Raw genomic sequence first — 27,367 nt, 5'->3', positions numbered from 1 at the left:
TGCGCACAAGAGAGAAGAACCATCAGCTCAGTTTTGCTCACATGACGCTCAGCAGACAAAGTGTATCCATACTACTTGTATTGCAAGACATCGCTTGTTTTATCAAGTCAAAATTAATTATAAAATTTAGCTCATAAACCAAGTTACTTGCAAACCGAGGTTCCACTTGTATATATTATTGTTATTTGTTAGGAAAATTGATTTTTATATTGATATTTTTGGGGGTGCGGAACAGATTAACTGGATTTCCATTATTTTCAATGGGGAAGTTTGTTCTATATACGAGAAATTTGCTATACAAGCTCAGTGCTGAAACGAATTAAACTCGTATCTCGAGGTTCCACTGAATGTATATTTTATATATATATATATATATATGTATATATGTATATATACACACACACACACAAGGTATTTTATTTTCATTCCACTTCAGTAATTTGGACTACCGTATATACTCACGTTTAGGTTCTCCCACAGATAAGACAGGGCTTGATTTTACCATATAATCTGGAATAGCCTGCCAATAGAAATTCGCCAGGCTAATACAGTGGAGCACTTCAAAACACTGCTGAAAACACATTACTTTAACATGGCTTTCTCATATCTTCATCTTAGTTTAATCCCGATGCTCTGTATATGCAATTAATTACCATTATTATTCATGGTAGCTCCACAACCCGTACTAACCCCTACTTTCTCTTCTGTTCTTTTTCCGGCTTTCTGTGGTGCCGATCTGCGCCGCCACCACCACCACCCGATCAAAGCACCGTGATGTCCCTATATTGATGGATTAAAGGCCAGAGGTCCACCTGACCATCATCATCATGTTCCTCCATGTGAACCCTGAATACCATGAGGACTGATTGAGGTCATTTACATGAGGCAGAATGCCTAGAGGGGGCTGAGTGGTCTCGTGGCCTTTGAACCCCTGCAGATTTTATTTTTTTCTCCAGCAGTCTGGAGTTTTTTGTTTTCTTTTTTCTCTTTCTTCATCATGTAAAGTACTTTGAGCTTGATTATTTGTATGAAGGGGTGAAACAAATTGGTAACTGTGCTGCTGCAACAAACTTCGATGTGTTTGAGAAACTGATGTGAGATTGGAGGAGGCAAGAAGATGTAAAAAAAATAAATAAATTGTCGCATTTTTGAACAGGCATATAAGTTGGGGTCTGATTTTGTGATCGATTTTTAGGGTTTCAAGACCCGACTTATATGTGAGTATATCCGGTATATGTTTAGTCCATTACATAAATTCCAATTGAAAATCCATTTTAATTCCAGGTTGTAATGCGACAGAACCGGACAAACATCAAGGAAGATGAATACCTTCTCATGGCACTGTGCTTCATGAGGCGAGTTCACAGCAATACACTAACTGAAACACAAATGGCTGCTTGTTTTTTATTTAATACGAAAATGTGGATAATGAATATTGTGCATCGCTGTTAACGATTTATGTCTTTTGTGATGCATCAATGGCAATCATATGTCCAGCAACCACCCATAATGGTAAAAAGATGGCCGTGACTGTGACCTAAATACTAAAAAAAATGGCAACACAAAAATAGTACAAAAAAAAAAAAAATAATAATTACATTACGGAATCAATAAGAAAAGCATAAACAATAAAATGATGACAGAGCAAAAGAGATTAAGAGGATGCTAAAATTGCAATAAGGGCCTGTCCTAAGAAATATGGAACATTTAGTCACCTCAGAATGTGGGTGGTGTCGACAAGCGGCACAACACGGTGAATATCGAGGTGATATTTTATTAATTGTCTGCACTGGTGACGTCCTCACATCAAAAAGCGTACTGTGGTAAGTCAAATAATCAGATGGGAGGTGATAATTTTATAATAACCCACTTGTAGTACAAAGAAAAAGTATCCGTCATTGCTGTGTGTGTAAAGATGGCATTACATGACTCATGGCGGTGTGACGTGAACCACCACGTCTGTCACAATGTCAAATTTGTCTATGTGAGCCAAATGCATGCTGCCATACTAACAGTGGCACGTGACTATTGAAATGATTCAGGGCACATGTAATGGTGAATCACAGTGACAGTGGACTTCTACTCAGTAACATCACTGCAAAGGCAAATGAAAATTCCCCCGATCCGGTCAGCAGAAATATGATAGCCCAACCCGACCAACAAGCAGTGCTCCAACATCATTGAGATATGCGGCATTGTGAAGGCCGGTACCTCAGAAATTCTTAATAACAACATAATGGCTAGCAGCCCAATGGCCCTCCTGCATGCTGCACATCCTAAACATGTGCACGTTAGGTTTACTGTGTATTGACCCCTAATGGAGGGAGCATCTTCTGCAGAGTCGGCTCTTGCCTTGAACCCAATGGTCTTGGAAAAGGCAACCACTTCTGGATGACGCTGATTTGAATAAGAGGGACAGAAATCGGATTGGATGAATGGGAGCTGGAAAAGAAACACAAATTAAGAAGTCGGTGCACTTCCTTGTTAAACCGCAAGAGGGCAGCAATGCCTTGCAAGAATAACCTGCAAACTGAAATGTAGAAATGTTAGAGAAATTGTTCAGAAATTGCATCATCACCAGGAGTGGAATTAAAACCCAAAACACTTGGATTTTCAGAGTATGAAGGCAGCATTGACATAATAATGGTAACACCAAGTTAAATTTACTCTCTGATTTTCCTTGATAAAGTTTGGAGGGGGCCCACGTCAATTGAATGCACCTTTCACAGAGCAAACCATCATAACGCACTTTACACGGCTAACAAAATGATAACACACAGTTAATAAACAAACACTCGGTTCTTTTATTATGTGATTAACATCTTTATCCATGGAGACAGACTCCATTTCTTTAGTTTCTTGCACACACAGGTGACATGACTTGCTCATGGTCACTTGGTGTCAGTAGTGGGATTGAAACCCACAACCTCAGGGTTTGCCTTAAGCACTACACCATACTGCCTGCCACAGTTTAGAGTCTAGAATTTGGATTTTACAATTTAGAGTATCCAGGTACCCCAGTATGAATGATGGTGAGTTCAGAGCAAAAAGGGAAGTAGATGGAGAGAACCCAAATGTCACACACACACACAGAGACAGTGACTGACCAACCCTGCTGGTACTTGAACGAAGTTCCCTGAAGGCATGAGACAGCAGTGTGAACCATTAATATTTGTTTGGTTATCAAATCGCCTGGACCCTTTTGTCATGCTGTAGCAGCACTGAACATGGAGTGCACAGTAATGGTAAGCGACAAGGTCCTGGTTTCAAATCCTGGCTCAAGCTCTATTTGTGTGGAGTTTTTATCTTTCCATTTTACTTCTTTTAGGACTTTAAATCACATTCAGTACCAGTAAAGCTTTCTGAGTAGTACTTACGCATTTCGATAAAAATAAAGGTGGTTGTTCTGCTGTGACTATGAGGGTCTACACCCACATTCTAAATTATATGTGAATAGACAAGTGAGTGAGAGTGAGAAATACAGGGTGCCAAGGACAGCCTGGGCTCCCCCTGAGAGCAGGGCCGTCTTAACACATGGGCATGCTGGGCAGTTGCCCACTAGAATAGGGGCCCACATTTTTTCTGTTTTGCTATCAAAACAGGGACCTCAGTGCTCTACTTTACCCGGGGGTCTATAATGCTGTTAAGATGGCCCTGCCTGAGAGGATCACTTATGAAATTTGTGTTGTTGGGGGCCTCTGAAATCCTGACAAAACTGAGTGTTTTAATTATATTAACTAAAAATAAAGCTGACAAAGTATGCCTTTGATGTTGTTTTCCTCTTTATGTCAGTTATGCTAGGGGTGTCCCAGTGGTCATGGCTGATGTATTTTCATGGATCTCATCACATGTCAGCTTAACCTCCATGACATTAACCCTGAGCGCGACTTGGACTTAGAATTATTACGGTTAAACCCGAGTCAGAGTCGCGGTGATGTGTGATGATATACTTTATAGTGTTAAGCCTGCCTCACTCTTGGACTGTATTCTGCTGGCATCTAGTGAACGAAATAACATAATGGTGGCAAAATACATAAATATTTCTAAATTTTTTTTTATCACTTTACGGTATTTCTAAGGTAACTCATCAATATTCATGAGAGGAACGGAGCCTCCAACAAAAAACACAATAGCAAGTGAAAAGCCGTTAAGGCAGTTTTAGAACAAACTGACGCTGAACCTTAGCTCAAATCGGCGATTGAGTGATGATGATGTGAATCGGTCATCAGATCGTGAAACAGCTGCAGGATGTGGCACAACATGACCGTACCGCCATGATATGTCAAGTGAATTCAGTCATGTGAATCTCCACCGTGGTGAAACAGTAGCTGCCCGACAAAAAAAATCAATATAACTCTGATCAAATGCAAGGACCCCTAATCACTGTTCACAATGCGGCAACCATCAATGTTTGTAGCAGGGGAAATGTGAAAGTCGCTAAGCCTCGTGCTGTGGTAGCCTACAATAACTGAAGGGGTGCGCCGATTGTATGGATCGGGCACTGACATTCTACCCTCTCACGTGCAAGCAACAGAAAAAAATATTACAAGAAAAGTGCACAAAGGAACAGGCTTGTCCTGTTACAATTGTGACGTCGGGGCTGTGCGTTGGTGCCTGTCTCAAAACATGTCACACAGAGGACATGTACCAAATCTGCATCAGTACAGCAGTGCACACTAGGCATACTTTTTGCACTGTGTTTATATTGACTATGAGGGTCTACACCCACATTCTAAATTATATGTGAATAGACAAGTGAGTGAGGGTGAGAAATACAGGGTGCCAAGGACAGCCTGGGCTCCCCCTGAGAGCAGGGCCGTCTTAACACATGGGCATGCTGGGCAGTTGCCCACGAGAATAGGGGCCCACATTTTTTCTGTTTTGCTATCAAAACAGGGACCTCAGTGCTCTGCTTTACCCGGGGATCTATAATGCTGTTAAGATGGCCCTGCCCGAGAGGATCACTTATGAAATTTGTGTTGTTGGGGGCCTCTGAAATCCTGACAATTGACTGTTTTAATTATATTAACTAAAAATAAAGCTGACAAAGTATGCCTTTGATGTTGTTTTCCTCTTTATGTCAGTTATGCTAGGGGTGTCCCAGTGGTCATGGCTGATGTATTTTCATGGATCGAAGCAGGCCATCACATGTCAGCTTAACCTCCATGACATTAACCCTGTTTTGGTATTCACATGTTTAATTTGCCCCCTGTTTGCTTCCCTCGCCAACTCCACCCCGGCCTGTGCTACACACCAGCCAATCCGCGTCTCTGCAGCTCGCATTGTGAAGAGGGGGGCTGAACGCACCCTAAGGAGACGCGGTCGCTCCTCCCAAACCCCATCTTAAACGGTGATACAATGGGAACAAATACTGGTTTTTCTTTACCTCCTCTTTGCTCGATCAGCTGCTGCCATGCCGTGTGATCTGCATCTCATGCGGCGCTTTCAACATTTAAAAGCCTGTACAGCAGCAGTGCTACTCTTTGTCTTTTATTTCCGGCCCTGGGCGTGGTTAAATCTCTTGGCACAAAGTCTCATCTCGTGGGATGTGAGTTTTTGATATTTTTTAGTTAATAATTTAAAAACAGAATAAGAATCTGAAAATCTAACAACATCACATTAAAGTTCATAAAATTCTAAAAAGAATGATACCAAACATATATATGTAGGTTTTAAAATAAGCCCGATTTAAAGCGTGGGGGAAAAAAATCACTGCACTTAGCCTAATTAGGGTTTTTTATATATAAAAATATTTCTTGTTGGGGAAAAAAAAAATTCAACATTTTTTGGCTTGTTATTCCTGGGGTAAACCGAACGATAAGAGGGTTAAGGACAACAAGGCACCTCTGCCTAGAATCCCGTGATTACTTCCATTTTAAGAAAGGCTGAATTCTTATTAAACATAAAAATAAAGGCACAGATTGATTGTGGTCACTGGCCGTACACACTGATTGCCGATTACATTTCCCTGTCACCCCCAACTACCAATTCATAATCTGCACCTTGGCCCTGCAGTAAAGCGGCATCTTATCTAGGCTTGGTTCACGTCTTGTTTCTGATGCTCCATAATGCTATAATGATCTCCGAAATGGAGATTTGAAAATATTTTGTATCTTGGAATAAAGATCAGGACATGAAAAATTCTAATGGGAACAAACATGCAATAAGAAGCAGGCCAGGGGTCAGAAAAAATAAATAGACAATAATGCAACCAAAACCAAAAAAATGGTAGCAAATTCTGTTTCACTTCTCTGTATCATGTTGGGACACTTGATGCCATTGCTCTCCTGCCAAGCTGTTCTTCTAAACTTCGAAAAATCATCTTAGACGACGAGGACAAAGCTGGCACCACAGTCAGGATAATATTTTTTGATTTTTCTAGTGACTGGGGAAAAAGCTCAAGGCTTTGCATCTTGATGCCCACTCAATCTCCAGGTTCATGGACTACCTGACCAACAGAAGACTGTTGTCTGTAAGGCTGAGGAGCTGTGTGTCAAAAATGGTGGTGTGTCATACTAGAGCACCTCAGGGCACTGTCCTGTCTTCCTTCCTGTTCACCCCTCTACACAATGGACTTCCAGTACAGTATCAGCACTTCCCATCTATAGAAACACTCAGATGACTCGTCCATCATTAGTAATGGAGATGAGTCCCAGTACAGGGAAGTCGTGGAGGACTTTGTCTTGTGGTGCAGAGACAACAACCTGCAACTCAACGTTAGCAACACAAAAGAGCTGGTGGTGGACTTCTGACATGCCAAGGAGCCTCTGAGACAAGTCAGCTTTCAGGGGGAGGATGTGGAAATGGTGCAGAGCAACAAGCATCTGGGGGTTCACAAAGAACAACAAACTGGACTGGTCTGACAATACAGGGGCACTGGACAATACCACTCAGAGCAGACTGAACCTGCTAAGGAGACTCAGGACTTTGGATGTGTGCAGCAAGTGGACGGAAATGTTCTATCAGTCCATAGTAGCCAGTGGTGTGGTGTTCTGCACAGTGGTCTCCCCCGACACACCAAAAACTAAATGTTGATACTCTAAGTTCATTTGCAATTTCTGCACCATGTACATTTATTTATTGATTGACTGATCAATCAGTTAGCTTTATTATTTGTCCTATGGGATTGTAGAATTGTTTTTTTATGTTTCTGCTGCTGTATGCATTTGAGTTACCCCTTAGGATTAATCAATCTGGTCTAATTTAACTTAGATACTGTGGGTCTTAAAATTATCAGAGGTTAAATTTGTGTCATCAGATTGGATGGTCCCGCTCAGACTCCCAGTAGAGGGTGGGCGGCCACTTGGCCGAGGTCTCCAGGACTAGGACTGTGACCATGTCTGACTTTGTCTTTTACACATGATTGTGGGACCCCCAGAGGTTTATTTTCTCCACTGATGCAGTTGACTGGAGTTTTTGTTTTCCTCTCCTCCATTGTCAACTGGCTACAGTTCAATGATGTATGAATGGACAGAAAGTGCTGGCCTCCATTTATGCTGATCAGTTTCAAACTACTTCTTTTCCTGTGTGTATAAACAAGTCTATGTTTTATGTGTACTAATTTTGGATTTAGTAATCTATAAAATCTAGAATTGTATTTTACTTGTCAATGCATTTTGCCCCTGCACTCAGCGAAGAGCATTATACAAAAATAAACTGAAAAGTCAATATAAAAGGATATTTCAAAAAATAGAGACTTAATTTGTTCTTTAGGAACTGCTAGTCAATGGCTAGTACAGCCATAAACATCAACCCCAGTCCTATTGTACTGCCATCTAAAATAAAGCCGGCACACTGACGTAGCAAGCAGCGCATTGACCAGTGACAGCATACAACACGGCTGAAGTAATCAAAAACATGAACAAAAGAAAATAGACAAACAAAAGAGCAACATGATGATATCAGAAACATAAAATTAAAATGACTTAATCACCCAAAAAAATGTACTGAAAATAAACAAAAGGAATTCATGATAGAAATGCATAAATACTTACGAGTAGAAACAACAACAAAAAATGCTGATACACAGACAGATAGATAGAAATGTGAAAGGCACTATATAATAGATAGATCGAAATGTGAAAGGCACTATATAATAGATAGATCGAAATGTGAAAGGCACTATATAATAGACAGATAGATATGTGAAAGGCACTATATAATAGACAGATAGATATGTGAAAGGCACTAAATAATAAATAGACAGAAATGTGAAAGGCACTATATAATAGACAGATAGATATGTGAAAGGCACTATATAGTAGATAGATCGAAATGTGAAATGTGTGTCTATATGATAGATAGATAGATAGATAGATAGATAGATAGATAGATAGATAGATACTATGGTCTGAACAAACACCACAAAGACTTGGTAGTCCCAGTCCCACTGAGGTGCTATACAGGTGTATTGCTGTTTGGTATAAAGGAGCCCCCCCATAGTGTTTCCTGAAAAACTTCTGCCGATTGATTTGTTGGCCAAACGTCCTCAGTGTTGGTGTGTCAGAGAGAGGATGTGCAGCATTGTTCATAAGTTTTGTTTTCATTCTCTCCTTCAGTATTGCCCCAAGGGGGTCCAGAGTGTGTCTCATAACTGAGTCTGCCCTTTTAATTAGCCTGTTGCTTTGGTGGGCTTCTCTTGAAGTGATGTTATCAGCCCAGCTCACCACAGACAGGCCATCACAGAGTTATTTAAGATTGTAAAATACTGTATATCACTTCCCTCATTAATGGAACACAGTCTCATAATGAAGTGGAGTCTGCTCTGCTCTTTCTTATATACAGTAGTTTCTCTGCATTCTGAAATTGGTTCAGTCTGTCATTGATGTGGACCCCCAAGTACTTGTAGGAGTGGGCCACCTCTACCTTCACTCCTTAGATATAGGGGGTCTTTTGGTGTCCCAAAGCAGCTGCCTGTTTTTGCTGATTGGTCCAGTGTCCACCTCAGACATGTGAACATTGTCTTAAACTGCCTGTTCTCTAATTGTATAAAAAAAGATTAAATCCTTTTTCAATGTCGCCTTGTATGTATATCAGTAATGATGCTGGTCCAGCTGGCTTAATGTGAATAATGTATCTCTAAAAAATGAATGAATCCATCTACCTAATTTAAAAAATGTACTTTGTCGCTTTCATAAACCAACAATGTGGTCAAGCTAGAACTGTTTTACTGAATTGTAAATGCCTTGGACAAACTCACCCAGCACTCCAATTTCTAGATCAGCCAGCACCGACTCGATGATTTTGTAAATGTCTTCCTTCTCTCCAAAGTCCACTGCAATGGTCTTGGTATCGACATGAAATTTCTCTTCTGTAAAACAAAAAAGTCTCTTCATTCACCTGTTCATATGCATATGAAAAACAGGATTCAGAAATAATAAGAATCTCTTTTTAATGTATGCAGGAAGCTGCTTGTAATGTTTTACCAGTCTGTAGTATCCTGGGGAAGCAGCTTGAGCTCAAAAGATGCACAACGTCTGAACAAACTGATTGGGAAAGACTGCGCCATCACAGGGCCTACCCTGGAAACCGCTATGGAAAAGAAGATGGTAGCAAGCTTGGATGCCATCCTGAAAAATCCTCTCCGGACCCCCCAGGAGGCACCTCTCTTGGAGCACTTTTAGTCCCAGGCTCATTCCACCATGGTGTGCTAAGAAATGCCTCTGGGGGTCTTTTCTCCTTGCTGCTATCAGGCAATTCAATGCATCCTCCCGAAGTTCTTATTACATTTATTTTGAAATACCCACACAATGTACATTTATGATTGATTGATTGCCCGTATTATTTGTCCTGTCAATCTGTCTCTTTGCTTTTTATGATTCTGCTGCCATATGCATCTCAGTTTCCTTATATGATTAATAAAGTTTATCTAATCTAATTGAATTTAAACTAATCATTACTCCACATGCAAAGCCAACAGCCTTTTTCTTTTCTATTTCTCTACTTAAGTTCTGTAAGCATCCATATCCATAAAGCAAACAGAGCTTCACCCCACACTTCTTGACATGTCAAGTGCAACTTGAACAACAAAGCTTTAAAAGTTTACAACCTTGAATTCAGTGTCTTGCTATTAAAGATAAACAGAAGGGTCACCGAACAAATGTCAACTATATTAATTAAATTGAGAACCATAATGCTTTTGTTTTTATTTGCACCAGTCCACTGTCAGACAAACACGAGTAGGGGGCAACTACAAGGCTATGACAAAAATGGTCGTACTGCCTCCGAGTGTGAGAGGGTGCTGTCGCTAACACCTTCTTCTCTTTTACCTTCAGGACAGACCAGCTTCAGGGATGTGGATATCACTTCCTCTGCCAGTAAAACTGAAGCTCTGCCCCTTTTGCCCACTCCAGACAAAGTACAAAGGGGAAAAAAAAAAAAATCGGGAGTGGTCTCCCCTCGACTTTCTCGTATACTCATATATGGGGATGGATATTAGAGGAGTAAACCGCAAGACAATGATTATATTATAATATTATGTACATTAAAGAACCATCAACAACAAATCAAGCCAAATTAATAATACCTTAAACAATTATTATAAAAGTAAAGTTGAACAAATCGGACTCTGCAGCTGCTTGAATAAAAGGTAAAGTACCAATTCTGGTTAGCAGAAATAGCCCAAAAATTGATAGAAATCTATGTTTTGTACCTAATACTTGTATGCAAAATTTGGTTGACCAAAGTGAAAGTGTACTCAAGTTATCGTGTTCATACACACACACACACACACAGAGACAGAGACATAATTCAAAAAATGGTATTTTCAGACTCAGGGCGGTCTAAGACATTGAGATTCATCAAAATCTCGAAATCGAATTTTTGGCCAATTACTAAACTTTCCATACGAGAAAGTAAATTGGACTCAGTGAGGTTCAAGATGTCGAGACTCATTAAAATCCCGTAGTCAAATTTTTGGACGATTATAATACTTTCCCTACGAGAAAGTAAATCAGACTCAGGGAGGTCTAAAACGTCAAGAATCATTAACACCCCATGGTCAAATTTTTGGACGTTTACAATACTTTTCCCACGAGAAAGTAAATCAGACTCGAGGAGGTATAAAACATCGAGATTCCTCAAAATCTCCACATTGAATTTTTGGACGATTACAATACTTTCCCTATACTTCGTATACGAGAAAGTAACAAAGTCATTTACTTGTGGAACTCGCTTCTGAGTGTGCGTCAGTTTACAGATCTGTGATCACCGCAACTTATACAGTCATGATCAGAGAATTAAGGCAAAGGTTAAAGGTCAGGTTTCTAAGGCAGCGGTAAGAGCAGCAATGAGGTATGGAGTTGAGACATGAAAAATAAAGGGAGCACAGCAGGAGAAGAGGTCAGACATGGCGGCAATGAGAATGTTGAGATGGATGTGTGGCGTTACAAAAAAGGACAGAATAAGTACAACCAAAGTGGAGAGATATCTAAGGAAGTACAGAAAAGTAGGTTGAAAAGGTGTGGACATGTGATGAGGAGAGACAATGAATATGTGGGCAAAAGGGTGATGGGAGTGGAAGTACAGGGGAAGAGAAAAGGAGGGAGGCCAAAGTGGACATGAATGGATAAAGTAAAAGAAGATCTGAAGGAAAAAGGCTTGACTGGTGAGAAAGTGCAGGACTGAACTGTTTGGAGAAGCACATCAACCCCACATAGAAGAAAAAAGACAAAGAGGAAGAAGTGTGATTGGGTGATGCAGTGGCCAGTGTCCATACCTGAAATCATCGGGGCTCAGGTCGATGGGGATGGATGTTATTTACTTTACGGTACATGAAGGACTAAACGTACTTGTAAAACATAAGAAAAAACTGTCACAGGCTTTATGGTCGTTTTTGGATTCTCTGTAAACGATGTTGACATTTAACTTTTGTTGCACAATTTTATAATGTCAGAATGATTTACCAAAGGAGAACTCCAGAAGTGTACTTGCACATTCAAACAGATATTTCTTTTTTAAGTAACCAGGTTTTGGCCTTAACTGGGTTACTCACCTTATCCCGGTTTTGTATGTGCATGTAAACGTGCTGCTTGATTCGTGGCTAGGAGTGGCAGTTTAGTCAAAGTAGCAGTGGCACCAAGTGCATTGTGAGTTCATCCTGCCCAGGCCAAAGGGAAAACCCTACAGGCCCACACATTGACACTTGAGGCTGGCGATTGTGTTGGTCAGACAAAAGTTTCAAAATAAGGTAGGGTCACACGTGTGCTTGGGAGTTAACCAGAAGGACCAGAAAATGCCAATTTCACGTCAGGCCAGGGGGCGGCGGGTGCACAGAAACTCTCTCTTTTCTCTCTGCAGACCAAACACGAGAAATCCTTCCTGTCCCGGCCCCGAGGACATCACTTCCTCTGAACCACCTATAAAAAAACCCTCATCCTCCAAACTTTTAACAGTTCTGTTTTGGACTCTAACCTGTACACATTGTACGCAACTTTCACTGGCTGTAAATTACTTAAAGTATACGGGTGGCTGCCACAAACTTTCGTTGTGCGTCCAGTAGTTATTTAAGGGAAGCAAGATAAGTTTCAAGGTAAGGTAGTAATAGTGGGCAAATATGCCTGATCAACCGGTATAACAGATGAAATTCTAATTCCAAAATAGATTTTGAGAGAACCGTTTTATTGACATATTAAAAATTAGTGGAAAGCTTGTGAACACGGTTAAACATAAAACACGTACACAAAACGTGAATGTGAAAGAAACCGGGAAATGTGAGCTTGCATGGGTGCATTAGGCTACGTCCACACTACTATGTTTTCATATAAAAATGCAGACATTAGTCTCTGTTTTCACCTTCCACCTACACTACCCTGACGTATTGAACACCCCGACAACGGAGACATTTGAAAACGCTCCCCAGAGCCATATATTTCTAAAAAGGCTGGTTCAGTGTTGTAGTGTGGATGGCTGAAAACTGAGAATTTTGAAAACACACACTCTAATCACGCTCTGATTGGTTTGTGCTTATTACAAAGCCTTTCCCTAATTGGATCTTGCTCATTACAATGTCTCACTGCCTGACTAGTTACCCTTCATAGCTGAAAACCATATTGCAACATGGGGTTAAGAGAGGAGTTGTTGTATTGCTTACCTGAATAAGTCTATATTTTTGCTTTTTTGTCTTTTGCCAACTATCATTCTCTGTGTGTAAATGCTAACTGCAAATGAATATCTAGCATGGAGGACACTACCTCTTTCTGTTCCCACCAATAAATGCATGCCAAGTGTAGATGCTTGGTTATATCGTATGTGTTTTTGGTAAGTGTAGCGTGGGTGAAGATACTTTTCTAAAGAATGTGAAAATGCTAGTGTGGACGGAGATTATTTAGATTTAAAAGTGCCAAAACATAACAGTGTAATCGTAGCTTTAGTGTGATAAAGGTAACGTCTATGTATGGACTAGTATGTGAAATGTGTGTAATAAGTAAGCCTATCCCTTTAAAATAATTACCCAGAGTGCTGTGTGTGGTGAGTCAATGCAAACGGGAAGGAAGGATAGCAGACCTCAATATGTGCGTCTTGGGAACTGCAGGTCTGACATTGTGTGCAGCAATACAGGGGCGCCGCAGGGGACTGTACTTTCTCCGGTCCTGTTCAATCTATATACATCAGACTTCCAATATGACTCGGAGTCCTGCCATGTGCAAAAGTTCGCTGATGACACTGCTATTGTGGGCTGCATCAGGAGTGGGCAGGAGGAGGAGTACAGAAAGTTAATCAAAGACTTTGTTAAATGGTGCGACTCAAACCACCTTAACACCAGCAAGACCAAGGAGCTGGTGGTGGATTTTAGGAGGCCCAGGCCCCTCATGGACCCTGTGATCATCAGAGGTGACTGTGCAGAGGGTACAGACCTTTAAATATCTGGGAGTGCAGCTGGATGACAAATTGGACTGGACTGCCAATACTGATGCTCTATGTAAGAAAGGTCAGAGCAGACTATACTTTCTGAGAAGGCTGGCATCCTTCAACATCTGCAGTAAGATGCTGCAGATGTTCTACCAGACGGTTGTGGCGAGTGCCCTCTTCTACGCGGTGGTGTGCTGGGGTGGCAGCATAAAGATGAAAGACGCCTCACGCCTGGACAAACTTGTTAAGAAGGCAGGCTCCATTGTAGGATTAAAGTTGGACAGTTTAACATCTGTGGCAGAGCGACGGGCGCTGAGCAAACTCCTGTCAATCATGAAGAATCCACTGCATCCACTGAACAGTGTCATCTCCAGGCAGAGGAGTAGCTTTAGTGACAGACTGAGGAGATTGTTCCTCCCCCACACTATGCGACTCTTCAATTCCACCCGGGGGAGTAAATGCGAACATTAATTCTATTCAAATTTTTTTTCATTTTTATTACTATTTAATTTAATATTGTTTCTTTGTATCAGTATACTGCTGCTGGATTATGTGAATTTCCCCTTGGGATTAATAAAGTATCTGTCTATCAGGAAGCTGCGTGTTGTGCTGTGTTTGCTTGGCAGCGACGACGTAAGCATGTGAGTGAGAGAGAGACATAGAGAGAATAAAGCTGTAATTTTATTGGCTCAAGAAGGGTGAATACCTGCAGTTGAATCTAATGGAGTACCAGAGCATTAACAAGCATCTTGAATGATACAAGACATGCGTTTATTAATTATGTTAACCTTTACATTAAAACAGGAAAACGTTTTCTGTTTATTAAATAAGTTTTAGTCTAAAAAGTATATACTACTACAGTACATTATACCAGTATCTAGTGAAGCCATCAGGATTTTTAGTTATTACATATGGATTTTTGGCCATACTGTCCACTGCTGTGAGGAAGTTCTACTCACTAACGATGGCCTTGGAGAGCAGAGACGTGTTGCATGTTGATCAGCATGTGTAAGTGAGCATTTCAAGGGACGTTGCTGTGTCTGTGACAATGACAACTCCATAAGCTCAGAAAGCATAAGATCTGTTTTTGTTTGTTTTATTTTAATGCACAGTTTTGTTTTTTTAAACCACAGACTTGCAATCTGGCATAGATAGTACTTTTATTTTTAAAAAACATAACAGGCAGCTTTGCACTTTTGAGCGTGGCATGGTTGTTGGTGCCAGACGGGCCGGTCTGAGTATTTCACAATCTGCTCAATTACTGGGATTTTCACGCACAACCATTTCTAGGGTTTACAAAGAATGGTGTGAAAAGGGAAAAACATCCAGTATGCGGCAGTCCTGTGGGCGAAAATGCCTTGTTGATGCTAGAGGTCAGAGGAGAATGGGCCGACTGATTCAAGCTGAGAGAAGAGCAACTTTGACTGAAATAACCACTCGTTACAACCGAGGTATGCAGCAAAGCATTTGTGAAGCCACAACACGCACAACCTTGAGGCACATTCAAATGGTAGAGTCAGAATGAGAACATGGATCCATCATGCCTTGTTACCACTGTGCAGGCTGGTGGTGGTGGAGTAATGGTGTGGGGGATGTTTTCTTGGCACACTTTAGGCCCCTTAGTGCCAATTGGGCATGGTTTAAATGCCATGGGCTACCTGAGCATTGTTTCTGACCATGTCCATCCCTTCATGACCACCATGTACCATCCTCTGATGGCTACTTCCAGCAGGATAATGCACCATGTCACAAAGCTCGAATCATTTCAAATTGGTTTCTTGAACATGACAATGAGTTCACTGTACTAAAATAGCCCCCACAGTCACCAGATCTCAACCCAATAGAGCATCTTTGGGATGTGGTGGAACGAGAGCTTCGTGCCCTGGATGTGCATCCCACAAATCTCCATCAACTGCAAGATGCTATCCTATCAATATGGGCCAACATTTCTAAAGAATGCTTTCAGCACCTTGTTGAATCAATGCCACGTAGAATTAAGGCAGTTGTGAAGGCGAAAGGGGGTCAAACACCGTATTAGTATGGTGGTCCTAATAATCCTTTAGGTGAGTGTAAATAAATGTTGTTGTTGTTGGCTCGAGGATAGAAACTTCTTCCGAGTCTCTCTGTCCTGGCCAGGATGCTGATTTTAACAGATGAAACAGGCTATTGCTGGGATGATAGGAGTCTTTGATAATCCTGAGAGCTCTGGTCCTGCATCTTCTGGTGTAAGTGTCCTGCATAGGTGGTTGAGCTGACCTACAGCAGCGTTCCGCTGCACAGATCACTCTCTGTAGGGCTTTACGTTCCTGAACACAGCAGTTTCCAAACCAGGATGTAATGTTCTGTGTTAGGAGAATTTCCACAGCGCCAGAGTAGAAAGTCTTTAGAAACCCTGAAGAGACCCCAAACTTCCTAAGCTGTCTGAGATGATAGAGTATCCGCTTTGCCCTTTTGGTCCTCAGAGATGTGAACCCCCCCAGGTATTCCAAACTGTTCACCCTTTCCACTTGAGTCCCGTTAATGATGTGGGGCGTATAGTCTCCTGCTGAAGTCCACCACCAGCTCCTTGGTTTTGCCGACGTTGAGCTGGAGGCAGTTTTCCTGACGTTTGACCCTAAATTGTCTCAGTATGAAGGAGTCTGGATGTGTGTGTGTGTGTTCTGTGATGATCTGGAACCAGGATGAGCATCGACTCCATGTGATCCTGAACTGGGGATGTGCGAGGGAACCCTTTACAACCCTTGACTGGCTTTAACCTAAATGATTCCTTATGAATCATTGCCCCCATAGAACAAACTGTAATGGACATGCAGTTCATTTAGTTATCACGGGTAAAAACTCAAGCATAAGAGACTTTACAAAATCTATAGTGACGAATGCCATTGGGGTTTCCATTCATTTGCAGAAGGCACTCTGTCAGCGAGCACTTGTGCATTTCTGAACTGCAGACGCTGGACCCGCAGTATATATAGCAACAGCGAGTCCCCAAAGCCCTTTACTGTGTGCTATTTCTCATCTTCAGGCGGCTGGTGCTATTTATAGAAATGTCAGTGTGCACAGCCAATTCCAACTGCAGGTTTCTTCAAAGCCCTGGCAACCGCAGGACTGCACCTGAATGCACAGGCTGCACCAATAACAGGCGAGGCAGCGCGGCTCCCAGGAAACACTTGGCGGTGGCGGCGGCAGCGGGGGGATGCTCCAAAGGCACATGCAGCCAAATTAATGGCACAACAGCTACAGATGTACAGAAGCGTTACAGATTTTTATAATCGGCTGGGCAGGATGGAAACAGACATACGGGCTCCTTTGTTATTCCCTGTCGAAGTGAAGCCAGGGTTGACGTACTGCATTTTAATTTTCAAACCCCAGTTTGCTTTAAAGGAGCTATACTCTCAATTTCAACAGGAGGTTGGCAACTTTAAAAATGGGAAACCCGGTAAATAAAAGCAGGGAAAACAAAATGAAAAATAAATACCATACATAGCAAGTGTGATGAATGTGTGTGTGTGTGTGATAGACAGAGTGTGCAAATATCATTATTCATATAAAAAAGTGAAATGAATTATACCTGTATGCCAAGCTCTAGTCTTCCCATAACCCCCTGTTGGAATAAATGTGTGCAGTCAATGAATGAATGAATGAATGAATGAGAATGAAAAATTGTCACTGCTTTTTATTAATACAGGCAGCAATCAGATAACATTTCAACTTTTGTCTATTATCTGCCTCACAGATCCAGTTGGCAGACACTAAACATGCTGTCTGTCACGTACGTGTGCAGAGTGGACAGCTGAAGGGCTCTAGTGACTGTAAATCTACCGCCAATCCAGGGGTTGGCGCTGTGGCCTACTACCTTTCTCTTTTCCTCACCTTGGAGACCAGATGCTATAAAACCTCTGATGTCACTTCTGGTGTCTGTCCATCAAGTCCTTCCAAGAGAACCCTAAATACAAAGAGGACTGTTTCATTTATGCTACGCAGAATGCCCAGAGAGGGCTGGATGGTCTCGTGGCCTGGAACCCCTGCAGATTTTATTTTTACTCTCCAGCCGTCTGGAGGTTTTTTTTTTTGTTTTTTCAGTCCTCTCTGGCCATTGGACCTTACTCTTATTCTATGTTAATTAGTGTTGTCTTATTCTAATTCTTTATCTTTTATTTCTCTTTTCTTCATCATGTACTGTAAAGCACTTTGAGCTGCATTATTTGGATGAAAATGTGATATAGAAATAAATGTTGTTGTTGCTGTTGTCCACCTGGATCCTCCTCTTCCTGTCGGAAGGACCCGAAACTGAAAATTCCACCATCTTGGGACAGTTCTGCTCCGAACTCACATCTCCAAAGACAACTCAGCAAAGATTGTGTGTATTTTTGTCAATCCCAAAATGAATTATATAGGGTGACCAGGCTTGTATCCCAACTCTTTATCATGGTTGTCTGTTTTGCTTATAATGTTTAATTTCAACTTTATAGAGTTTTCTTCTTGGATCTTTCATTTCCAAGAAGGAATCTGTGTCACTTCACATTGGGTTCTTTATCTCATACTTGTTGGGTGATGTCTGTCGATAAACGTAACTAGCTTCTCTGTTTGGATTAGGCTGTTGCTAGTATGCAACTTACTTGTTAAACCGAAGGGCACAGTTCACAACTTCTAGTCAGAGGGGGTGTCAGACTTAATGATTGTGATTGCTGATCTCGTCTTCATGTGGATTTTAAATGCCTGGATGAGGTCCTGTCCTTGGGACTAAACACACAGAAGGACATGTCATTAAGTCCCATGATGCATTATGTTGATCTCCTCTGCACAGCTTCAAATATCTTTCCTGTAGAGTGGTGACTAGAACTGATGAGGGTCTCACTAGTGCATGATATAGTTTGAGCATAACGTCCCTTGACTTAAACTCAACCATTTTTATGATATAACCTAACATTTTATTTGCTTTTTTAATTGCTTCTGCACATTGCTTAGATGATGAAAATGTTGTGTCAACATAAACCCTTAAATCCTTTTCACAGGATCCTGGCTTGAGAAATGGATGTACTTAGTAATTGTTTAAGCTTTTCCCCTGTGCCACATACCCTCCATTTAGATTTATAGTATACTCTTTTTAACTTTTAAACACAATTTTGCATGCCAAATGCATATATAGAATGTTTGTGGAGAAATAACTTTGACATGAAATATGTCAAACTTAGTCTTTAAGACAAAGTCAAACCCGGTGAGTTACAGACTGGCTGGATCAAACCACTGGCTAAGTCAGATGACACGACTGCCCCAACTCACCAAGATTATGCAAATTAGTTTGATACTGAAAATTGTATGTGACAAGGACCCATTATCCAGGCTACAACAGAGCATTGTTATAAAAAAGGCAAACAATCTGGCAAAGGAAATTTAAATCCTACATAGTTCAGAGATGATATGGCTTTGAATTTTGTATGTTCAGCAACTTCAACTGGTGGGCTGGCGCCCTGCCCGTGGTTTATTTCCTGCCTTGCGCCCTGTGTTGGCTAAGGATTGGCTCAAGCAGACCCCCGTGACCCTGTAGTTAGGATATAGTGGGTTGGATAATGGACGGATGGCTATTTAGGAATCTCCAACATCTCAAAGACGTGCATGTTAGGTTGAACAGTGGCTCTAAATGGTCAGGTGTGAGCAGTTCCAGCAATAGTTTAGAGGCCTCATCTAGCACTGGTTCACGCCATACACCCGATGCTGCTCTGATCTGGATTAAGGCTTGGCTCACGCCAATGTGAATGCAGAGAGGTGCGTTAACACAGATGTTTTTGAGTTTATGAGTTTCCATATGCTAATTCCGCATACATCTGCCAGTCATATTGTGTTTAAGTAAAGGTCTCTTGTAGAGGGTTCTGCTACTACCAAGCCCACTTTGCCAGTTATGACAGCAGTCCCAAAGATGTTTCGAGAAACACCAATGTTGTATTCCCATGGGCTCACCACCTATTGGTGGGGCCAAGGAGATCGGGTGCAGCGCGAGTTGGGTGGTGGCCGAAGGTGGGGAACTTGGCGGTCTGATCCTCGGCTACAGAAGCTGGCTCTTGGGACGTGGAATGTCACCTCTCTGAAGAGGAAGGAGCCTGAGCTAGTGCGCTAGGTCGAGAGGTTCCGGCTAGATATAGTCGGGCTCACCTTGACGCACAGCTTGGACTCTGGAATCAATCTCCTTGAGATGGGCTGGACTCTCTACCACCCTGGAGTTGCCCCCGGTGAGAGGTGCTGTGCGGGTGTGGGCATACTTATTGCCCCTCAACTTGGAACCTGTTCATTGGGGTTTACCTGGGCATGCCTTCTGGGGACTCCCTTGTACTGCTGGGAGACTTCAATGCTCACGTGGTCAATGACAGTGAGACCTGGAAGGGCGTGATTGGTAGGAATTGCCCCCCTCGATCTGAACCCGAGTGTCGTTTTGTTATTGAACTTCTGTGATCATCACGGATTGTCCATAATGAACACCATGTTCAAGCATAGGGGTGTTCATATGTGCACTTGGCACCAGGACTCCCTAGGCCTCAGATCAATGATCGACTTAGTGGTCGTGTAGTTGGACTTGGCAGCCACATCTTGGACACTTGGGTGAAGAGAGGGGCGGAACTGTCAACTGATCACCACCTGGTGGTGAGTTGGCTTCGATGGTGGGGGAAGATGCCGGTCAGGCCTGGTAGGCCCAAACATGTTGTGAGGGTCTGCTGGGAATGTCTGGCAGAGTTCCCTGTCAGAAGTAGCTTCAACTCCCACCTCCAGCAGAACTTCGAACACGTCCCGGGGGAGGTGGGGGACATTGAGTCCGAATGGGCCATGTTCCGTGTCTCTATTGTTGAGGCGGCTGACTGGAGTTGTGGCCGTAAGGTGGTCGGTGCCTGTCAAGGCGGCAATCCCCGAACCCGTTGGTGGACACCAGCGGTGAGGTATGCCGTCAAGCTGAAGAAGGAGTCTTAGCAGAACCTTTTGTCCTGTGGGACTCTGAAGGCAGCTGATAGGTACTGGCAGGCCAAGCGGAATGCGGCTTTGGTGGTTGCTGAGGCAAAAACCCGGGCATGGAGGCGTTTGGGGAGGCCATGGAGAACGACTTTCGGATGGCTTCGAGGAAATTCTGGTCCACCATTCGGCATCTTAGGAGGGAGAAGCAGTGCAGTGTCAACACTGTATATGGTGGGGATGGTGCGCTGCTGACCTCGACTCGGGACGTTGTGGGGTCGGTGGGGGGAGCACTTCGAAGACCTCCTCAATCCCACTAACATGCCTTCCAATGAGGAAGCAGAGCCTGGGGACTCGGAGGTGGGCCCCTCATCTCTGGGACTGAGGTCACTGAGGTGGTCAAAAACTTCCCAGGGGGCAGGGCCCCGGGGGTGGATGAGATACGCCCAGAGTTCCTCAAGGCTCTGGATGTTGTAGGACTGTCTTGGTTGACAAGTCTCTGCAACATCGCATGGACATCGGGGACAGTGCCTCTGGATTGGCAGACCGGGGTGGTGGTCCCCCTCTTTAAAAAGGGGGACCGGAGGATGTGTTCCAACTACTGAGGGATCACACTCTTCAGCTTCCCTGGAAAAGTCTATTTGGGGATCCTGTGTCCCTCAGGAAGTCCTGTGGGGGGTGCTCAGAGAGTATGGTGTACAGGACCCCCGATAAGGGCTGTTCGGTCCCTGTACAACCGGTGTCAGAGCTTGGTCCGCATTGCTGGCAGTAAGTCGAGCCCGTTTCCAGTGAGAGATGGACTCCGCCAGGGCTGCCCTTTGTCACGGACTCTGTTCATAACTTTTTTGAACAGAATTTCTAGGCGCAACCAGGGTGTTGAGGGGGTCCGGTTTGGTGGACTCAGGATTGGGTCACTGCTTTTTGCAGATGATGTTGTCCTGTTTGCTTCATCAGGCCGTGATTTTCAGCTCTCTCTGGATCAGTTCACAGCTGAGTGTGAAGCGGCTGGGATGAGAATCAGCACCTCCAAATCTGAGAGCATGGTCCTCAGCTGGAAAAAAGTGGAGTGCTCTCTTAGGGTTGGGGGAGAGATCCTGCCCCAAGTGGAGAAGTTCAAGTATCTCGGGGACTTGTTCATTAGTGAGGAAAGAATGGAGCGTGAGATCGACAGGTGGATCGGTGCGGCGTCCGCAGTGATGTAGGCTCTGCATCGGTCTGTCATGATGAGAAAGGAGGTGAGCCGAAAGGCAAAGCTCTCAATTTACCAGTCGATCTACGCTCCTACCCTCACCTATGGTCATGAGCTATGGGTAGTGACCGAAAGAACGAGATCGCGAATACAAGCGGCTGAAATGAGTTTCCTCCGCAGGGTGTCTGGGCTTTCCCTTAAAGATAGGGTGAGAAGCTCAGTCATCCGGGAGGGGCTCAGAGTAGAGCCGCTGCTCCTCCGCATCGAGAGTAGTCAGATGAGGTGGCTCGGGCATCTGATCAGGATGCCTCCTGGACGCCTCCCTGGTGAGGTGTTCCGGGCACGTCCAACCGGGAGGAGGCCCCGGGGAAGACCCAGGACACGCTGGAGGGACTATGTATCCCGGCTGGCCTGGGAACGCCTTGGGATTCCCATGGAAGGGCTAGAAGAAGTGGCCGGGGAGAGGGAAGTCTGGGCATCTCTGCTCAAGCTGCTGCCCCTGCGACCAGACCTCGGATAAGCGGAAGAGGATGGATGGATGGCAATGGTATAGGGAACATTCATCCATAGTGCCAGGAGTGTGCGTGTGCTCAGCCTCATCTGCGGGAAGCAATAAAAGAGTGGTGGGTAATGTAAGAAGCAGCAAGGTGCAATTTCATGTGTCTAGCTGCAGGAAATATATAACATGTCACATGTGCTTCTCCGTAGTGATGTGAATGGGATCCCATAGAAATAAAATTGAATTTACTGGTACGCTGGAGAAAGTACCTGTGTTACATGGCCACCGAAATAACATACAGATGAGTGAATGAGGACTAAGTGGGTTGAGAATGCTAAGATTAATGAGTGGAACTGGATGAGGAGCTGCAGGAGGGAAGGGGTACATGGGATACGCAGATTTGTGCTTTCTCTTAAATCAAAAAATAAAAAAAAATGTTTGTATTTTGTGACGGTGCAGTTAAAAAAATAAATGAGGTTAAAAACGCAGAGACAGTCCTAAAAACAGTGATCTCCAATGCTTCCCTTTAAACCTTAGGAGGAGATGCCCACCTACAGGTGCAGTCAACCATCTTATCTGAGCTCTGTTTCCTGCTGCCCTTCCTTTGGCGTCTGCAGGGCAACCTGACGAGTGCCACACCTTTGGCCATTGCGGGGAGATGCAGTCACCCAGGCTGCTCCTAAACCGAAGAAAGTGCTCAGTAGGAGCGCCTCTATCACAGCCACCAGCTCCCATGACCCCGAGGCTCATTCCCGACCACCTGCCTCTTTCCAATCAGCTTGGAAGCTCTCGCTTTCCGTTTCTGCCTCTCTGTCTTCCTTTTCCTTTTAACCATCCATCCATTTTCCAACCCGCTGAATCCGAACACAGGGTCACAGGGGTCTGCTGCAGCCAATCCCAGCCAACACAGGGCACAAGGCTCCTTTTAACCTCCTTTTCTCTTTCGTGGTCACTGGCCATTCTGTTTTCCTCTTGACATCAGATCTGCACAGGGATGTGACATGGCGGCCCTGATCAGCAGCCCCACTGCCAATCAGTGCGCCATCACCCGTGACCCTAAGTCCCGCATCGTGCTTGGCAACTGCTCTCGCCATGTTACAACGTGGCAGTCAGAACCATTTATTTATGAAAATGGCCACTTTTCTCAGCCATGGACCCTACTTTACCACAAAATTTAACTACATTCAAATTTATCATGGAACCAGAGTGGTGATGTGCTGCATGTTGCAAGTAAGAATTTCACTGTACTATGTACATGTAACAATCCTACTACTATAATTACTAAGATTCCTAGATCCCCACATACTATTTAAAGAAATTCAATTGTACTGTAACTGTTTTTTGCATAACTGTCACAGAAATTCTCTTTTAAGATACTCTTAACACTTTGAGTGTGAGGTACGATTTAAGTCGTATCTCATTGAGCCTGTCAAGGAGTGCAGTACGAGAAAACTCGCACATCGGTTAGAGCGACTACAGACGCGGCCAGCTTGCTGATGAGCTTTGCTGTTGCGTCTCAAGTTATATACTGTAGTCCTGCCACCTAGAGGAATTGCTGGCAACAGCTTGTAGGAACAAGCGTTATAAATAGAAAGTCCACAGCTATGTCCTCGCAAAATAGGAATAAAGCTGCAGATGCTTTGAAACAACTCAATTTGTTGCAAGGTTAATATTTTGATAATAATGGCAGCTATTAAGATAGTGACAATCAGTTGAATGATGTGGAACCTCTAGGCTCTGGCACTTATGTGGATGGCTGCTATGATGGTGTTTCTTAATCATAAGATGTCAGACTTGTCACGAGTATCAGGACAGCACTACATGGACATTATGTCCCTGTGCCCAAACAGTCATTAACTACCAAATGTGTTGTGGGCAACAAGCGCTGAGAGCACAAATGTGTTAGATTTATGGCACATTTGCTTCTAAGCTTGTGAGGTGCCAAACTTCAAGTTCTCTCATTCAAATGTAAACCTTTCGTCATGTTGCTGGTGAAAATAAAGTGATTAACAGTTTCTTTACATTTTTGACAGAGGTACTGTCGATAATAAAACCGTTGCTTTCAAATAAATCTCTTTACATTTTTTTTTCCAAGTTTTGATAGACTTCACTATTTATCATATATGCACAGACCAATACTGTAGTGTAATGGCAATAAATGATCCAGCAGTCAATGTGTTAAAAAACAGCTGAGTTCACCACTGCACTGAGTCAGGAATGGGACATCCTTTATTATAACATTGAACCCAATGGAGCCTGCGTATCAGAAGAGGAGTTCTACGCAGATTGAAGAAGATGGCAGAGTACCAATCTTAAGCATGTTAGGCTCCTTTGCATAACGCAGTTAACAAACCCATCAGTTTGCACCAATCAACCCACAGATAAATTGCATAATCTATAGCACACCAAATACCCTTGTAAACCAAAAGGTCCCAAAATAGTTAAAACAGATTAAATGTATTTGACAATCTACCATCATTAAACAGGGACTTCTCTATTTCTTATCCAAAAATCTCTTGACCATACATTGTTCTTCTCTCTCTTGTTAAATTAATCTTAGCCTGAGTGAACCTATTAATTTTTTACATTTAAGATTTTTCCTTTAAAGATTTACCATTGTTGTTTCTTGTCCTAGTGTGTGGATATAAACACAGGAAACTCCAGTTTATGTATTACATCTCGCTTGAAGAAGGGGCCTGAGTTGCCTCGAAAGCTGGCATATTATAATCCTTTTAGTTAGCCAATAAAAGGGGTCATTTTGCTTGGCCCCTCCCCCTCTCTCTCTCTCTCTCTCTCTCTCTCTCTCTCTCTCTCTCTCTCTCTCTCTCTCTCTCTCTCTCTCTCTCTCTCTCTCTCTCTCTCTCTCTCTCTCTCTCTCTCTCTCTCTCTCTCTCTCTCTCTCTCTCTCTCTCTCTCTCTCTCTCTCTCTCTCTCTCTCTCTCTCTCTCTCTCTCTCTATATATATATATATATATATATATATATATATATATATATATATATATTACACACACTAGCAAAATACCCACGCTTCTCAGGCAATGTGTTAAAGAGGTTATGAAAAAGAAAAGGAAACATTTTAAGAATAACATAACCTGACTGTCAATCTAATTGTTTTGTGACTGTTATGAGTGTTGCTGTCATCAAGGATTTGATTATCATTATTTCTTTCAATCAGGTTCGTATTTGGAGGACGTGTTGTGTTCAAGTTACATTCCGTGTTTGTCTAGTCTATCCCTGACCATCTCATCTTCGTTGTCAACCGTTGTAAAGATAACAGGTTTCATTCATCGAAGTGATCACTACCCAAATCGGTACTCGTGAATCTAAGATGTTCAACAGGCATTCCCATTATTAAATTGTGGATTTGCCTGGGAATATTTAGCGGCAGCATGTCTATAAACATAAAAAGTTTCTCTCGCACTTTTGCCAAACACTATTCTATCCCTGACCATCTCATCTTCGCTTGCATAAGCACAATCCTTCACCAGCAATTTTAACTCCGTTACAATGTGATCGAAAGTCTTATTTATACCCTGCATCTTCTCATTAAACTTGTATCTCGCGAATATCGTATTTGTCGTAGGCATGACAAACGCCAGCGGCAGCGTGTCTATGAACTTAATTTAAACTTAAGGTGCTTTGTTTCCGCAGTAGCTGCACTTATGAATATGCTTGTATGCGTCACTCGCTTCATATTCTTTTGCTGCCTTCTCAGTTGTGTAATGCGTTTTTTGTTCAACGCTCTATGGAGCTCTTCCTTGTTCTCTGCGTACTGCGTTCACAGTCAGTTCACGTGAGCCGCTCAGAGTAGATGCATCGAAGGTTCTCAGCTGTGCTTGTGCTCTCTCGTGCGATCTTGCGATGTCCATGGCTTTATTTAATGTTAGCAGAGACCTGGCACTCAAAATTTTCTCTCGCACTTTCGCGGAGTTTGTGCCAAACACTAGTCTATCCCTGACCATCTCATCTTCGTTTCCATAAGCACAGTCCTTCACCTGGGAATATTTAGCGGCAGCGTGTCTATTGGATTGCTGCGGACGGATGGCCTTATATGGGCAGGCACTCAATTACGTGGAAGGCGTGACGATGAGGGATGCAACTCCGCCTCACACAGCGACCGAGCAGCAGGCTATGGCCGTATATATGTACAAAAGTAGGTTCCAGTTACGACCGTTACGCGTAGAATTTCTAAATGAAACCTGCCTAACTTTTGTAAGTAAGCTGTAAGAAATGAGCCTGACAAATTTCAACCTTCCACCTACACGGGAAGTTGGAGAATTAGTGATGAGTGAGTGAGTGAGGGCTTTGCCTTATATATATATATATATATATATATATATATATATATATATATATATATATATATATATATATATATATATATATATATATATATATATATATATATATATATACACACGTATATATTACATACATATATATTATATACATATATATCCATCCATTATCCAACCCACTATATCCTAACTACAGGGTCATGGGGGTCTGCTGGAGCCAATCCCAGCCAACACAGCGTGCAAGGCATGAAACAAACCCCAGGTAGGGCGCCAGCCCACCGCAGGGTACACACACACCAAGCACACACTGTCTTTGGACGGTGGGAGGAAACCTGAGCACCCAAAGGAAACCCACACAGACACGGAAGCGAACCCGGGTTTCCTAACTGTGAGGCAACAGCGCTACCACTGCGCCACCATATATATAAATTCTTATTGAGAACAAAATAAAAGGAATTAATTGTCATCATCTCATTGTCTCCATAGTAAATGTGCTGGAAACAAATGGCACAGAATGTCTTTGTTATACAGGCAGGCACATTCAGTAACACTTCACAAGCCCACGCAGAAAGTTCTCCCTAAAACAACTTCGGTTAC

General features: G+C 42.9%; 1 protein-coding gene across 1 annotated transcript in view; it reads right to left on the bottom strand.

Annotated features, from left to right (window-relative positions):
* Positions 1–27,367, bottom strand: part of hsd17b12a (hydroxysteroid (17-beta) dehydrogenase 12a) — a 130,070-nt gene that overhangs the window by 70,111 nt on the left and 32,592 nt on the right. Inside the window, exon 3 of the mRNA XM_039744235.1 lies at positions 9,200–9,310. Coding sequence (XP_039600169.1) covers positions 9,200–9,310 — 111 coding nt within the window. The remainder of the gene's footprint in view (positions 1–9,199; positions 9,311–27,367) is intronic.

Source organism: Polypterus senegalus, chromosome 1, assembly GCF_016835505.1.
Source record: "Polypterus senegalus isolate Bchr_013 chromosome 1, ASM1683550v1, whole genome shotgun sequence".
Lineage (NCBI taxonomy): Eukaryota > Metazoa > Chordata > Cladistia > Polypteriformes > Polypteridae > Polypterus > Polypterus senegalus.
Note: the sequence above shows the minus strand (reverse complement) of the source record. Positions and strands in the feature narration are given on the sequence as shown.